General features: G+C 36.9%; 1 protein-coding gene across 3 annotated transcripts in view; it reads left to right on the forward strand.

The window, feature by feature from the left end:
* The window catches only part of TIAM1 (TIAM Rac1 associated GEF 1), an 873661-nt gene that overhangs the window by 683200 nt on the left and 173722 nt on the right, over positions 1-16739 (forward strand). For all 3 annotated transcript variants that reach the window (XM_053705978.1, XM_053705976.1, XM_053705979.1), the window contains 4 exons: positions 3084-3308; positions 5019-5204; positions 12362-12508; positions 15574-15648. In XM_053705978.1, coding sequence (XP_053561953.1) covers positions 3084-3308; positions 5019-5204; positions 12362-12508; positions 15574-15648 — 633 coding nt within the window. The remainder of the gene's footprint in view (positions 1-3083; positions 3309-5018; positions 5205-12361; positions 12509-15573; positions 15649-16739) is intronic.

Consider the following 16739-nt stretch of genomic DNA (forward strand, 5'->3'; position numbering starts at 1 on the left):
GCACAGTTTCAATTTACGAAATAGAATGGATATAAAAAATGCATTGACGTCAAACACAAAATGTGAACTTTGTTAGCCCTTCTGTGTGTTTTTGGTTAATTTATTGCTATATGTGAAAATCATGTTACATATATTTGAAGGTATTTTAAACTATTATCAAACATGGTTGCTCTTAAAAATGACTGACATATGTGGTCTGACACCCCCCCCCCCCCACACACACACACACACACTTTATTTAATAATTATTTTTTTTTCTGGGAAAGTTATCTGCAAAAATATTTTAAATTTTAGATCTCTATTTTTCACTTTTGTTATCTTGTACTTTTTCTAAGGGTGAGTGCATGCCCCTGCTAATAATGGCATGTAAAGTAGACTGCATGATTAGCCACAGTTATTAAACTAAGAGGGATGGACAGTTATCGACTTATTCATGAACATATATTTTATTATTTCTTTCATGTAATTGGCAAGAGTCCATGAGCTAGTGACGTATGGCATATACATTCCTACCAGGAGGGCCAAAGTTTCCCAAACCTCAAAATGCCTATAATTACACCCCCCACCACACCCACAATTCAGTTTAACGAATAGCCAAGAAGGGGGGTGATAAGAAGGAGCGAAAGTATCAACAAGGAATTGGAATAATTGTGCTTTATACAAATAAATCATAACCACCACAAAAAGGGTGGGCCTCATGGACTCTTGCCAATATGAAAGAAATGAATTTATCAGGTAAGTTCTTACATAAATTATGTTTTCTTTCATGTAATTGGCAAGAGTCCATGAGCTAGTAACGTATGGGATAGCAGAAGAATCAAACTGAAACAGCTGCCTGAAGTACTTTTCTACCAAAAACTGCTTCTGAAGAAGAGAAAACATCAAAATGGTAGAATTTAGTAAAAGTATGCAAAGAAGACCAAGTTGCTGCTTTGCAAATCTGATCAACAGAAGCTTCATTCTTAAAAGCCCAGGAAGTAGAAACTGACCTAGTAGAATGAGCCGTAATCCTCTGAGGCGGGGATTTATGGGATATACATTCCTACCAGGAGGGGCAAAGTTTCCCAAACCTCAAAATGCCTATAAATGCACCCCCACCACACCCACAATTCAGTTTAGAAAGATTTATTACCGAGTTTGGAAGACTTACATTTCATGGTGTTCTTCTCATAAATTCTCTTGGCATTCTTTTAGAATTCCTAGGATTTTACAGTTTCTTCAGGATGGTTTGGATAAGGGTTTGTCTGCAAGTTCCTTGAAAGGACAAATCTCTGCTCTTTCTGTTCTGTTTCACAGAAAAATTTCTAATCTTCCTGATATTCATTGTTTTGTACAGGCTTTGGTTTATATCAAGCCTGTCATTAAGCCAATTTCTCCTCCTTGGAGTCTTAATTTGGTTTTGAGGGCTTTACAGGCTCCTTTGTTTGAGCCTATGCATTCTCTGGACATTAAATTACTTTCTTGGAAAGTATTGTTCCTTTTGGCCACCTCTTCTGCTAGAAGAATTTCTGAATTATCTGCTCTTTCTTGTCTCCTTTTCTGATTTTTCATCAGGATAAGGCGGTTTTGCGGACGTCGTTTAAATTTTTACCTAAAGTTGTTTATTCCCATCAACATTAGTAGAGAAATTGTCCCTTCGTTGTGTCCTAATCCTAAGAATTCTTTGGAAAGATCTTTACATTCTTTGGATGTGGTACAAGCTTTGAAATATTATGTTGAAGCTACTAAAGATTTCAGAAAGACTTCTAGTCTATTTGTTATCTTTTCTGGTTCTAGGAAAGGTTAGAAGGCTTCTGCCATTTCTTTGGCGTCTTGGTTAAAGCTTTTGATTCATCATGCTTATTTGGAGTCGGGTAAATCCCCGCCTCAGAGGATTACGGCTCATTCTACTAGGTCAGTTTCTACTTCCTGGGCTTTTAAGAATGATGCTTCTGTTGATCAGATTTGCAAAGCAGCAACTTGGTCTTCTTTGCATACTTTTACTAAATTCTACCATTTTGATGTTTTCTCTTCTTCAGAAGCAGGTTTTGGTAGAAAAGTACTTCAGGCAGCTGTTTCAGTTTAATTCTTCTGCTTATAATTTCAGGGTTTTTTTTCATTATAAAGATTAAAACTTTTGATTTGGGTTGTGGATTCTTTTTTCAGCGGAATTGGCTGTCTTTATTTTAATCCCTCCCTCTCTAGTGACTCTTGCGTGGAGTTCCACATCTTGGGTATTTGCTATCCCATACGTCACTAGCTCATGGACTCTTGCCAATTACATGAAAGAAAACATAATTTATGAAAGAATTTACCTGATAAATTCCTTTCTTTCATATTGGCAAGAGTCCATGAGGCCCACCCTTTTTGTGGTGGTTATGATTTTTTTGTATAAAGCACAATTATTCCAATTCCTTGTTGATGCTTTCGCTCCTCCTTATCACCCCACTTCTTGGCTATTCGTTAAACTGAATTGTGGGTGTGGTGGGGGGTGTATTTATAGGCATTTTGAGGTTTGGGAAACTTTGCCCCTCCTGGTAGGAATGTATATCCCATACGTCACTAGCTCATGGACTCTTGCCAATATGAAAGAAATGAATTTATCAGGTAAATTCTTACATACATTATGTTTTTGTACTGCACAGAGTTCAGTTAACATGGGCCAAGTTAATTCTGTCCTAAACATAAACCAGGAGCAATAACTTCTATAACATTTTGCTCTAAAATGTGTGATTGGCTACTTCTTATGCTTTATTATATATTTGTTTACCCCCTTTTTATATTTTTTCTTGAGTTCTTTAAACATTAAAAAAAATCCACTGTTATGTATCTTCTTTTTCTGCAAGATACAGTTTTTTCATTATCTTTATTTCAACACCTTTATTCATTATCAGTTGTGCAGTTTGTTGATTTGGAAAGTTACATTTAAAATTATTTGCTTGTAACTGTATTTTCTCTCATTATGAAAAAGCCCCCATTGTCTTTTCCACTTTTTTCAATTTTCTCTACCAAATGTTAATGCTCGTCACCTATAATATAAATGAAAACGTTGGATAAGCACATTTTTTACCTATTAAGTAAGAAATTTTTCTTTGCACATGCAGACATTCAGCCAAACAGAACTGGAAAACTGGATTACTGCCATTCACTCGGCTTGTGCCACCACAGTGGCAAGACAACATCACAAGGACGACACGGTCAAGCTACTTAAATCTGAGATCAAGAAACTGGAGCAGAAGATTGATATGGATGAGAAAATGAAGAAGATGGGAGAAATGCAACTTTCTTCTGTCACAGACACTAAAAAAAAGAAAACTATTCTGGATCAGGTAATTTAAAGGGACACAAAACCCACAAAACAATTGACCTCCAATAGACAGATCACTATAAATATGTGCATTTTGTAATTACAATAGCGCTTCATATATTAACCGTTTTTTTAGTTATGAATTTATATTGATTTCCGAACCCACCGACCAGCAATAACTTTTAATCCTCCAATCCACATCGATAACTCTAGTTATCAAGATGGCGAATGTTCGTTACTATGCGCATGCACGATTTAACCTTCTCGTTATAACATACGTCACCGCAGGAAAACATGCAGACCAGCATAATCTATGGGTAAATTTTATGGGTAAATGAGGAGTCATTGTACGCATATGCGCATGCGTGGGTAGACAAATCGATATGCGCATTGTCAGAAGAACGCTAAATAATGAGATGCAAAAATTTTTTTAATTTCTATTGGTAAGTTTGTCGGATCACGCACCTCCCATATTTGAGGGTTGTCTGATGTGACGTAATACCCCAATTTTTTTAATAGGTATGTTATAATATTTATACATGCAAAATGTGATATTTGTGGTCTGTTGGTGCAAAAAATTAGAAAGTTTTGGAATCCTTTTAAATATATTATAAAAAAAATATCAGACCTTCATAGTTGATACAATTCTTATCTAAAGCTCTCATGCTTTTTTTGTATATATTGTGAGCTCCCTAATCAGCTCTTCACTTGGTCCTTGACTGTAAGTTATGATCACTCAAGGTAAGTTGCAGGTGCTTTAGTTAATATTTTTTCTTTAATCTATAAATTAGTTTGTTATAACTTTTAAAGAATTGGTTAACCTTGTAAAGGAAAATAAGATTCATATATATTTTTTTCATAGACATTTCAAGAGACTGTTAAGCAACATGCATTCAAATTTGTTAAAGAAATAGAAGTTTTACTTTTATTAGGAAAGCTTTTCCATGCTGTATGCTCCTTCTGCCCTATGAAAGCACCTTTGCCTGTGTAAATACCCAAAATACCTGTTATGTTGTCCACAGGGTCACCAGAACTCACTTAAAGGGATTTTTTTCTTTAATGATTCAGATAGTGCATGCAATTTTAAGCAACTTTCTTATTTACTCCTGTTATCAATTTTTCTTCGTTCTCTTAGCTTAATAGTCAACCCATTTTTGGTTGAGAACCTGGGTTATGCTTGCTAATTGGTTTGCTAAATGTAGCCACCAATAAGCAAGCGCTTTCCAGAGTTCTGAACCTAAAATGGGCTGGCTCCTAAGCTTTAAATTTCTGCTTTTTAAATAAAGATAGCAAGAAAACAAAGAAAAATTGATGGTAGGAGTAAATTTAAAAAGTTGCTTAAAATGACATGCTCTATCTGAAAGGTTTAGTATCCCTTTAAGAAGTCTCCTTGAGCATATGGACTTCAGTTTCCCCCATGTGCCCAGTTTCATATAGAGAATAGACTTTTGAGTGATACGTGTACAATTTGCAATGATTTTTTCCTTTGCTTTATTACGAAGATCTAAAACCATGATTCCTACTAGATTTCACAAATAATTTGTTCATATACTACATTATTTCACTTGATACTGCCTTAGGCTGAGTTTCACAAATACAGAACATGATGGCGCAAAGATTCTGTTTTAGATAACTAATATGTGATCGTTATGCTAAGATTTTTTTTTTTATTATTCATTTCATTATTATCTTGTCATGATTTTGTCCATTTAAATTGTTTTTCTTTCTGTAGATTTTCGTCTGGGAACAAAACCTGGAACAGTTCCAAATGGATTTATTCAGATATCGCTGCTATTTAGCCAGTCTCCAAGGGGGAGAGCTGCCCAATCCAAAGCGACTCCTTGCTTTTGCAAGCCGGCCAACCAAAGTTGCCATGGGCCGTCTTGGAATTTTCTCAGTGTCCTCATTTCATGCTCTGGTAAGTATGATTTCAGTTCTGTTATTAGGAGGCAAATGTATCCGTAGATATCCACATGTGTGCATGAATAATGCATCAATTTATAAATCAGATTCAATACTAAGAAATCTTAACAATCAGTTTGCCATCTTGTTTTAAAATAATAATTTCACTGGTTATTATGAATTATTGTCACATTTTGTGTTTTATTTATGAAATATTTAAACAAATATTTGTTATTCTCCCTATCATTTGAGGACGGAATGTAGTCAATAACCTAAAGCTGTACTGTTGTCATAATTACCTAATAGCTTTAAAGGGATATTTAACTATTACAATTTATTTTAAAAATGTAAAAAAAAAATATAAAAAAAATTGCTCTTTATTCAATGGAAAAAGAAAATCCAGAAAATGTAAATGTCCAATCAAATGTTAAAAAAGAATGCATATTCAGAAATTAACCCCTCGCGTCAAATATGTTAAATTAGTATATCATATTATTTTCTGTTCTTGGAATTTACATGCTTTATTGGAAACAAATGTGTGTGCATGATATGCTTGTATAGTTAGGTAGGGTGTGTATGCGTGCACATAAACTACAGGAACTCTCTGCCCTCCAGGCTACAACAATATCTGGGACTAAAACTCCCACAAACCTCTGCTGCCAAATCTCTGCTAAACATGTCATCACTTATTTTTTTTTACTGCTGTTTGCTTGCTTAAAATATATTACAGTTAGGAACTTTAAACCATTATTTCTCCACAACCACTGTTTGTTTTTTATCAAACAAAAAAGCACCTGCTAGATGATAAAACTGACAAAAATCAAGGAAGCAGTTTTTGTACTAGCTTTGGCTAATTGTTTTAAAAGTTAAAGGGGCAGTTAACTGTAAAAATGTCTCCCCTTTAATGCATTCCTCATGACCCATTTTATCTGCTGGAGTGCATTAACGTCTTTACAAGTATTACCTTTGCCTTTATTTTGTCATTTGGAATAGCCGGTTTTGCCTGTTGAAACCTCCACCTGTTACTGAAAATTTTTAAAAAAAACTGCCATATTGGCTATAGAAAAGCTATGTAAACAAGACCCAGCAGAAGAAATTACACTATCAGTGAGAGGTGGAAGCAATATGTATTAAAGTGTTAATTTTGATTGTCTCTGAGATAAGATAAGGAAGCCTTTGTGTTTATATAGTGATAAGATAATGAGATCTTATATCCTTGAAAGTTCTTCTCATTTTAATATACTTTGGGTTCAAAAAGCAAAAACAGCTATTTCATTTCCTATACATTTTATACCTTGCAACTGGTATAACAATATTTGAAAGGGGAATCTTATTTTGAAGAACACCGTCCCTTTAAAAGATAGGGAAAACTTTTTTGTTTTTAAACACTTGTCTCCCAAAATGATCAGTTTTTAGCATTCCCAGTCACTGAGTGTGCCTGCAAAAGGATCTATCACTATCTCTTTCTCTATCTCGCTTTCATACAGTCGGGAAGGAAATGAAACATAAAATATGTGACCTCTAATCTTTAAAACTGTATCCAGGGCAGCCAATCACTGTTTACATCTTCTTGAGCACAAGGCTGCAACTAGAAAAGTGCTGTCCAAACTGTGTTCTCAAGGTCTGCAAACAGGACAAGGTTTCATTGTTCTCTAGAACTAGATCTTACTCCGTCATATATGTTGAAATACTGACATTTTCAGCTCCTGAGAACTGATTTTGCACAGCTCTCTACTACAGGAGAAACAAATTATTATATATAGAAAGTGATTAAAGGGATATAAAACACAAAAAAATATTTAAAAAAAGTTTCCAATTTACTTCTATTATGACATGTGCTTCATTCCCATGATATTCTGTGCCGAAGAGCTACCTAGGTAGGCATCTGGAGCACTAGATGGCTGGAAATAGTGCTGCCACACATGCACGCTCCTGAGCTTACCTCCCTGCTTATCAACAAAAGATACCAAGAGAATGAAGAAAATATTATATTGGAAGTAAATTAGAAAGTTGTTTAAAATTGTATGCTCTATCTGAATCATAAAAACAAAATTTGGGGTTTCATGTCCCTTTAAGTAATGAAAAGAAAGATAAATATTATCAGTTATTAAAGAAAGATAAATATGCAAAAAGGAGATGCTGATATATATTAGAGCATTGAGAGACAACTTCCTAACAATATTTTAGAATCCTTAAGGGCCCCTTATTAAGTAATGGATATGATATCTACAAATAATACTTTATTTCCTAAAAATGTCCAGTGCACAGGACCAGATTTGGGTAATGTTGCGGGGTACCGTATATTTGTCGTTCTCCTCTTCAGACTCATTTGAGTTTGCTCAATAAACAGAAGTCCCCAAAGCTTTTAGTTCAGCTTTTTCCTGGGTCCACAAAAACTATGAGACACATTCACAGTTCTACATCTTCCTGGGGTCCGCAAACACTAGTGCAGAGGGCCAGATGCGACCACACGTGGCCTGCATGTTGGTCGTCCTGGTGTTAGAGCGCTTATTGCACTGTTGCTTGCATACAACTGTGTGTTTAACCTCTGCAAAGTTAGCTCCATGACACCAATACACTACTGGGGCTAGCGGACACATCTGTGAGCCAATCGCAAGAGACAAATGTGTGAATTCACCAATCACCGGCTGCTCAGCCTACCTATATATGCTTTTTACCAGATGATACCAGGAGAATAAAGTAAATTTGATAAACAAAGTCAATGTAAAATAGTCTAACTTCTTCTTTGCTATCCCTTTTAATTTAAATATGGAATTTTGATTTGACCAGTAATCATTTATCTTATTATCCAATCACTGAGAAGTGGCCTAACTTTTTTATTCTTTTTTTTATTTCTTATTTTCTAGGTGTTTTTACATATTTTTCTGATTTGTATAAATGCAATGTTTCCTAATTGATCCCTGTTGACTTTCCAGTGACTGTTTAATTTCTTTGCCTTTTACAAGTCCGAAGCGTTTGCCAGGAGCAGCAGGTGCCTAAGTACACGGCACATGCCAGCTTAACTCCCACAGGCTGCCTTCTAGTAGTTACACGTGAAAGTCATTATCCTACCAGCCTTCTCACCAGTTGCGTTCAGCTACATTATACGTAAATTAAATTGCAACTTAATGCCTTCGATTGACAAAATGTACAGAGAACTGTACGGAAATTATTTTTAAGCGGAACCTTCTGCATTTTTAATGCCTTGTTGACAGGAAAGCTGGGTTTTATATACTAAATGTGTGGGAATGAGTTAAGGCAGAAAAGCAGATTAATATCAAGATATGCAGAGTGGGTGTGCTATTTTATCTGAAAATCTGTAGCTTCTGCCTCCACCATTAATGGAATAAATAGAAATACAGGTTGTGGGTGGGATAATATACAGCTGGGAGATCAATCAACTGTTTTGAGCATTCTTTTCTCGAAATGAATCATCCTACTTTATTGGGATTTGTCGGCAAACAAAAGACAACCTGGAGTATTGTGTTGCATTGCAGCTATAGAATTTTTTTCCTTTGAATGATTTGGTTTTGAAGTCAACAAATTTGTGATTTAAATGGGCAGGAAGCAACTTGAGATTTTAATATAATTTTTTTTAGTTATGCTTAGTAAAACAACTTTGTTACATGCTTTCAGTAATGATTTTTAGTGATTGACAGGCTCTGCTCTTGCTCGATTGTTTGCAGGAGAGCAGGGGGCGTTATTGCATAAGAAAGCCCTTGTACAATCTTAGAGTCAATAAACACTAAATACATTTTGTAAGCATAGTATTGAAGTCATTCCCTCACCTTCCTCTTGTCATTGGTGACGCCATGTTGAAATCTAGCTTTCAAGTGTGCATTTGTAGTTGTATTCAAACACACATTTCCTATTTCCTTCAATTTAAGATTATAATCTGCATTTTGCAAAGTATTTGTAATATATTTAATTTATTTTCTTTCATACTTTAAACAGCTACAGTAGATGTGCTAACTTTAAAATTTATGCTGAGTTCACAGAATATGCAGCGTTTTCATCTATATAACAAATATAATTGATTTTATCAACGATTGTTACACACTGGAAATAATAACTTGCTCTTTATTATTTAGTAATTTCTCTGCTTAAACATATCCATAACAAGGACTCGTCTATCTGCCTAGTCAGACTTTTGTATATGCAGGTAAACGGTTGAAGCAGGGGGGTGTAGTTTGCTTTGAAATATTTATATATTTGCCCATGATGAACCTTTCAACTGACTCAATGGTTCTGTAAAGCTATGCAGCAATGTCCATTCAGTTATGTGAATTATTACATTCTGCGTAAGTTAATCTTGATTTTGTTTGTGGTCAAGAAAATAAACGAAAGTGAGATTCTATTAATGGATGTTACTGTAAATAATAATGTGAGTAGTACTTTTCTTTTTATAGAGGAAGAGGTTTCAAGGGCTTTATCAAAAATAAAAGTAAATAAGTCTGGGTTAGGGCTGGGCGATATGGGCAAAAATGAAAATGGTGATTTTGTACCAAAAAAACTGATTTTTCTTAAAAAGCGACCTACGGATTGTTTTACAAAGATCTTTATGAGATATTGTTACTGGCGACTAACGAGTCCGATATGACTAGAGCAATCTCACATGAAACATAATGCCCACTGTACCAGACTAATACTCGCGGCCATATTGGAACTTCACACGACCCTGTAAACTGTCACTATGCAAATAGAAAATAGAGCGCCAATAAGAAACATAGGATTGTCCCTCACATTAGGCAGACTAATAAAAAATGATATGCCCCATGGCTAATAAGAGAAGTGTGGCGTGTGGATTTCTCATTTCTATGGTCGATAAGGTCTTGGTTGGGCTTGGCACTCTTTATCTTCTTTGAGCAGCTTATCCCCTTTTTTAAATTATGTGAGATTTATATAGAACTCCCCAGTGTATCCCTCTCAGCACCGGAGCTCCTTTTTCATGTGTATGGGTAGTGTTTTATGCACTGTGACACGCCGCACTGCCGCGCTTCTCTTATTAGCCATGGGGCATATAATTTTTTATTAGTCTGCCTAATGTGAGGGACAATCCTATGTTCCTTATTGGGTGCTCTATTTTCTAGAAGCATAGTAACAGTTTACAGTTCATATAGGGTCTTATGAAGTTCCAATATGGCCGCGAGTATTAGTCCGGTACAGTGTTTCATGTGAGACTGCTCTAGTCATATCGGACTCGTTAGTCGCCAGTAACAATATCTCATAAAGATCTTTGTAGAACAATCTGTAGATCACTTAGTGACAGTGCGAGTCAGTCCCAATAAACCAGCAGCCTGGGAAGGAGGTGTCTCTACCGGCTCCTTGCTGCTGTGGAACAGTTACTGGTGGTCCGGGACCGGCTCCTTCCATTGGCCCCGCCCCCCATAAAAACCGCAGACTCTCGACTACTCCATTAGCTGATTTATTTAATCAGTCACTTCTAACAGGAGTTGTTCCAAAAGACTGGAAAATTCCCAATGTAGTCCCTCTTCATAAAATGGGTAGTAGGGAAGATTCTGCTAACTTTAGGCCAGTCAGTTTGACCTCAATTGCAGGGAAATTAATGGAAACTCTTTTAAAGGAAATACTTGCATCTTTCCTTCAGACAAACAACTTAGAAGAAAAAGGACAGCATGGTTTCACTGCTGGAAGATCATGTCAGACTAATCTAATTGATTTCTTTGACCATGTAACTAAAATAATAGACCAAGGAGGAGCCATAGATGTTGCATATCTAGACTTTAGCAAAGCATTTGACACTGTGCCACACAACAAACTTATTCACAAAATGTATTGCCTTGGAATAGATGCTAAGATTAAGTGGGTAGAATGCTGGCTTAAATATAGATGACAGAAGGTTTTAATTAATGGAGTACATTCAAATTTGGCATCAGTTACTAGTGGTGTTCCCCAAGGGTCAGTTCTTGGGCCTGTTTTGTTTAACATGTTCATAAGTGGTATTGGAAGTGAGCTTAAGGGGAAGGTTTGCTTGTTTACTGATAATACAAACATTTGTAACAGGGTAGATGTTCCAGGAGGTATTAATCAAATGAACAGTGGTATTAAAAAACTAGAGGACTGGTCAAATAAATGGGATCTGAAATGTAATATTACCAAGAGCAAAATTATGCATATAGGATTTAAAAACCCAAAGGCCAATTATAGTCTCAATTGTACATTACTGACTGTAACTAAAGAAGAAAGGGACTTGGGAATTATTATTTCAGATGATTTAAAATTTGGTAAACAATGCAGCAGTACAGCCAGTAAGGCCAGTCATATACTTGGTTGCATTGGAAGAGGTATTAGTAGCAGAAATAGCAAGGTTCTTATGCCACTTTACAGATCATTAGTTAGACCAAATCTGGAATACTGTGTACAGTTCTGGAGAACATATCTTCAGAAAGATATAAATAAACTAGAAGTTGTCCAAAGGAGGGCTACTAAAATGGTACATGGTCTAAAATATTAAACGTACAAAGAAAGACTCTATGACCTAAATATGTATAGTTTAGAGGATAGAAGGGAAATAGGTGACATGATAGAAACCTTCAAATATATGAAGGGACTTAATAAAATAGAAGCAGAAAGCATTTTTCACAAAAAAATAAGTGCCAAAACCTAAAGTTAGAGGGTAGCAGGTTCAGGAGAAATTTGAGGAAGCATTTTTTTACAGAACGGGTGGTGGATTCATGGAATAAACGTTCATTTGAGATGGTAAACACAAATACTGTAAAGGAATTCAAAAATGCCTGGGACATGCATAAGGCTATCCTAAGGAAAACGTAACGTAATATGTGTAGACTTGATGGGCCTTTTTGGCTCTTATCTACCGTCAAATTCTATGTTTCTATGTAATGTAAACCTTTCAGGAGATTTCTCAACAAGGTGAAAGATAAAATTAACCATAATTACAAAGTACACAGATTTATGGTCTATTTCAAGGCTTTACTAATCCCTGGACCCATATCTTCTGGCTCCTATTGATCTGCATATACCTGGATGCATTTGCCCTTGTCTGGCTCCTAAAAAAGTTTGTGGTTTGCACTTCAATATTTTTGCTGCCTACATTTTGTCCACCTCAACCTATATTTATATGATTTGTGTGAGTTTTTATTTGAGGGACATATTTCTAATTTTCTATTAAAGATTTTGCGTTGCATTTTCTAGGTGGCAGCTCGCACTGGAGAGTCTGGAGTGAGGAGACGCACACAAGCAATGTCTCGGTCTGCAAGCAAGAGGAGAAGCAGGTTTTCTTCTCTGTGGGGTCTTGACACATCATCTAAGAAGAAACATGGAAGGCCTAGCATTAATCAGGTATGTGTCAATTCTGAATACTGAAGAGTTTATATTCTTGATGTATTTTCAATGACACATATGGTTTATTTAAAGAGTGATTGATATGTTGTACCTGCAAGCAGAAGTAGTGGTGTAGATATAAAGTAAGGCAGTGATGCTCAATTATGAGACTGTCACACCCTGGGATGTCACTATCAGCTGCCGTGGATCTCGCACAGAAATATAAGCTCCTAAATTGCTTAAAGGGACGCTGAACCCAATTTTTTTCTTTCTCGATGCAGATAGAGCATGCAATTTTAAGCAACTTTCTAATTTACTCCTATTATCAAGTTTTCTTCGTTCTCTTGCTATCTTTATTTGAAAAAGAAGGCATCTAAGCTAAGAAGCCAGACAATGTTTGGTTCAGGACACTGGACAGCACTTGTTTATTGGTGGGTGAATTTATCCACCAATCGGCAAGAACAACCCAGGTTGTTCACACAAAAATAAGCCGGCATCTAAACTTTAATTCTTGCTTTTCAAATAAAGATATCAAGAGAATAAAAAAAAATTGATAAAGGGAGTAAATTAGAAAGCTGCTTAAAATTGTATGCTCTATCTGAATCACAAAAGAAAAAAATTGGGTTCAGTGTCCCTTTAAGGTGCTTTTTGTTTATTATAATCACTTTTATCTTCAAAAGGTTTTTTTACTAATACACATTGTATAGTATTACCTATATCAGCGCCTTAAATTTTTAGTATTTCCATGATTGTCTGGCTGTATTATATTAAGGTGATACTTAGTGTCTCAGAGGTACGTTGAAATAATTCAGCAGTGTGACATTAATTTTGAAAGTATGTCAGGTCCATTTAATGGATAGGAGCAGTAGGATCTTAGGTTGGCATAAGGCGTGTCAGGAATAGACATAGTGCTTTCTTGGATTAGACACCAGACATGTGAGGGATAAGCACAGTGCGATCTTGCTTTAGCACCAGTCATGTAAGGGATAGGCACCATGCGATCTTGCTTTAGCACCAGTTATGTAAGGGATAGGCACAGTGCTATCTTGGTTTGGCACCAGCCATTTGAGGGATAGGCACAGTGCTATCTATCTTGGTTTGGCACCAACCATGTGAGGAATAGGCACAGTGCTATCTTGGTTTGGCACCAGCCATTTGAGGGATAGGCACAGTGCTATCTATCTTGGTTTGGCACCAACCATGTGAGGAATAGGCACAGTGCTATCTTAGTTTAGCCCCAGGCATGTGAGGGATAGGGACATTGCTATATTGGTTTGGCACAGGTACAGTGCTATCTTGGTTTGGCACCAGGCATGTCAGGGATAGGCACAAAATAAGTACAGTACCGTCCTCTATTTATTGAGGCACCAGGCATGTCAGGGATAGACACAGTACTTTTCTGAATATGAAGCAAATTATATTTAGGTTTTTGGCACAGTACTATCCTGGGGTGGGCACTAGGCTTGTCGGTTATAGAAACCGTGCTGTTTTAGGTTGGTTCACCTGGCAAATCTGGGAAATACATAATGCTGTCCTAGATTCTGCGCCAAATATATCAGGGATAGGCAAAGTGGGTTGGCACCATACATGTCAGGGATTGCTGCTCTACTGTCCTGTCAGAGATAATGTTGAGCATTTCCCTGATATATCTGGAGTTCAGTTCTATCCTGGATTTTCACCATCATGGTATAGCTTCAATGCTATACTGGGTTTTCACCAGGCATGGTATAGGTTCAGTGCTATCCTGGCTTTTCACCAGGCATGGTACAGGTTCAGTTCTATCCTGGCTTTTCACCAGGAATATGGTATAGCTTCAGTGCTATCCTGGCTTTTCACCAGGCATGGTATAGGTTCAGTGCTATCCTTGCTTTTCACCAGCAATATGGTATAGCTTCAGTGCTATCCTGGGTTTTCACCAGGCATGGTATAGGTTCAGTGCTATCCTGGCTTTTCACCAGGCATGGTATAGGTTCAGTTCTATCCTGGCTTTTCACCAGGCATGGTATAGGTTCAGTTCTATCCTGGCTTTTCACCAGGCATGGTATAGGTTCAGTGCTATCCTGGCTTTTCACCAGGAATATGGTATAGGTTCAGTGCTATCCTGGCTTTTCACCAGGCATGGTATAGGTTCAGTTCTATCCTGGCTTTTCACCAGGCATGGTATAGGTTCAGTGCTATCCTGGCTTTTCACCAGGCATGGTATAGGTTCAGTGCTATCCTGGCTTTTCACCAGGCATGGTATAGGTTCAGTTCTATCCTGGCTTTTCACCAGGAATATGGTATAGCTTCAGTTCTATCCTGGCTTTTCACCAGGAATATGGTATAGCTTCAGTTCTATCCTGGCTTTTCACCAGGAATATGGTATAGCTTCAGTGCTATCCTGGCTTTTCACCAGGAATATGGTATAGCTTCAGTGCTATCCTGGCTTTTCACCAGGCATGGTATAGGTTCAGTTCTATCCTGGCTTTTCACCAGGCATGGTATAGGTTCAGTGCTATCCTGGCTTTTCACCAGGCATGGTATAGGTTCAGTGCTATCCTGGCTTTTCACCAGGCATGGTATAGGTTCAGTGCTATCCTGGCTTTTCACCAGTCATGGTATAGGTTCAGTGCTATCCTGGGTTCGTTATCAAGCATAAGATACACACAGTGCCATTCTTGTTTGGGCATCAGGTATGTCACGGATAGGTGTTAATTTTCTGAAGTTATATTTAAGTATTTCACATAAAAACTTAAATGTGTTTTCCTGATACCCCCTCTCCAGTCTAAAAATAATGCACATTCCTGTACAGATATGTCAAATGTTGCTATTTAATTTTGATGTTTATTTGCTGAGAGACTGACACATTAAAGATGTTTTACTTTGTAGAGAACATTAATTTGTAACTCAGATTGTTACTTAAAATGCCAGGTCATTTTGTCATCTTTCTTTTTACGTAACATGAGCATTATTTTCATTTTGTATATTTCGAGTTTGGAAAGTTTGATTCTTTGGCTAAATTTACCTATAGAATATCATTAATAAAAAAAACATACAAGTTGCTAATATAGTACAATTAAACCCATTTTTTCTTTCCTTGATAGGTTTTCAACGATGGGTCAGAATCTGTCAAAAAGTCACTGGAAGGTATATTTGACGAGACTATGTCAGAAGACAAGGTAATTTGACCAAAAAGGTCCACTGATTTCATGATTTTTTTTAATTTAAAAAAAGCAGTGTGTATGTGTGTATATATATATATATATATATATATATATATATATATATATATATATATATATATATATATATATATATACACATATATACACACAGTGGGGCAAAAAAGTATTTAGTCAGCCACCAATTGTGCAAGTTCTCCCACTTAAGAAGATGAGAGAGACCTGTAATTTTCATCATAGGTATACCTCAACTATGAGAGACAAAATGTGGAAACAAATCCAGACAATCACATTGTCTAATTTGGAAAGAATTTTTTTGCATATTATGGTGGAAAATAAGTATTTGGTCACCTACAAACAAGCAAGATTTCTGGCTCTCACAGATCTGTATCTTCTTCTTTAAGAGGCTCCTCTGTCCTCCACCCATTACCTGTATTAATGGCACCTGTTTGAACTTGTTATCAGTATAAAAGACACCTGTCCACAACCTCAAACAGTCACACTCCAAACTCCACTATGGTGAAGTCCAAAGAGCTGTCGAAGGACACCAGAAACAAAATTTTAGACCTGCACCAGGCTGGGAAGACTGAATCTGCAATAGACAAGCAGCTTGGTGTGAAGAAATCAACTGTGGGAGCAATAATTAGAAAATGGAAGACATACAAGACCACTGATAATCTCCCTCGATCTGGGGCTCCACGCAAAAGATCTCACCCCGTGGGGTCAAAATGATCACAAGAACGGTGAGCAAACATCCCAGAACCACACGGGGAGGACCTAGTGAATGACCTGCAGAGAGCTGGGACCAACGTAACAAAGGCTACCATCAGTAACATACTACGCCACCAGGGACACAGATCCTGCAGTGCCAGACGTGTCCCCCTACTTAAGCCAGTACATGTCCGGGCCTGTCTGAAGTATGCTAGAGAGCATTTGGATGATCCAGTAGTGGATTGGGAGAATGTCATATGGTCAGATGAAACCAAAGTAGAACTGGTAGAAACACAACTCGTCGTGTTTGGAGGAGAGAGAATGCTGAGTTGCAACCAAAGAACACCATACCTACTGTGAAGCATGGGGGTGGCAAC

Source organism: Bombina bombina, chromosome 3 (genome assembly GCF_027579735.1).
Source record: "Bombina bombina isolate aBomBom1 chromosome 3, aBomBom1.pri, whole genome shotgun sequence".
Lineage (NCBI taxonomy): Eukaryota > Metazoa > Chordata > Amphibia > Anura > Bombinatoridae > Bombina > Bombina bombina.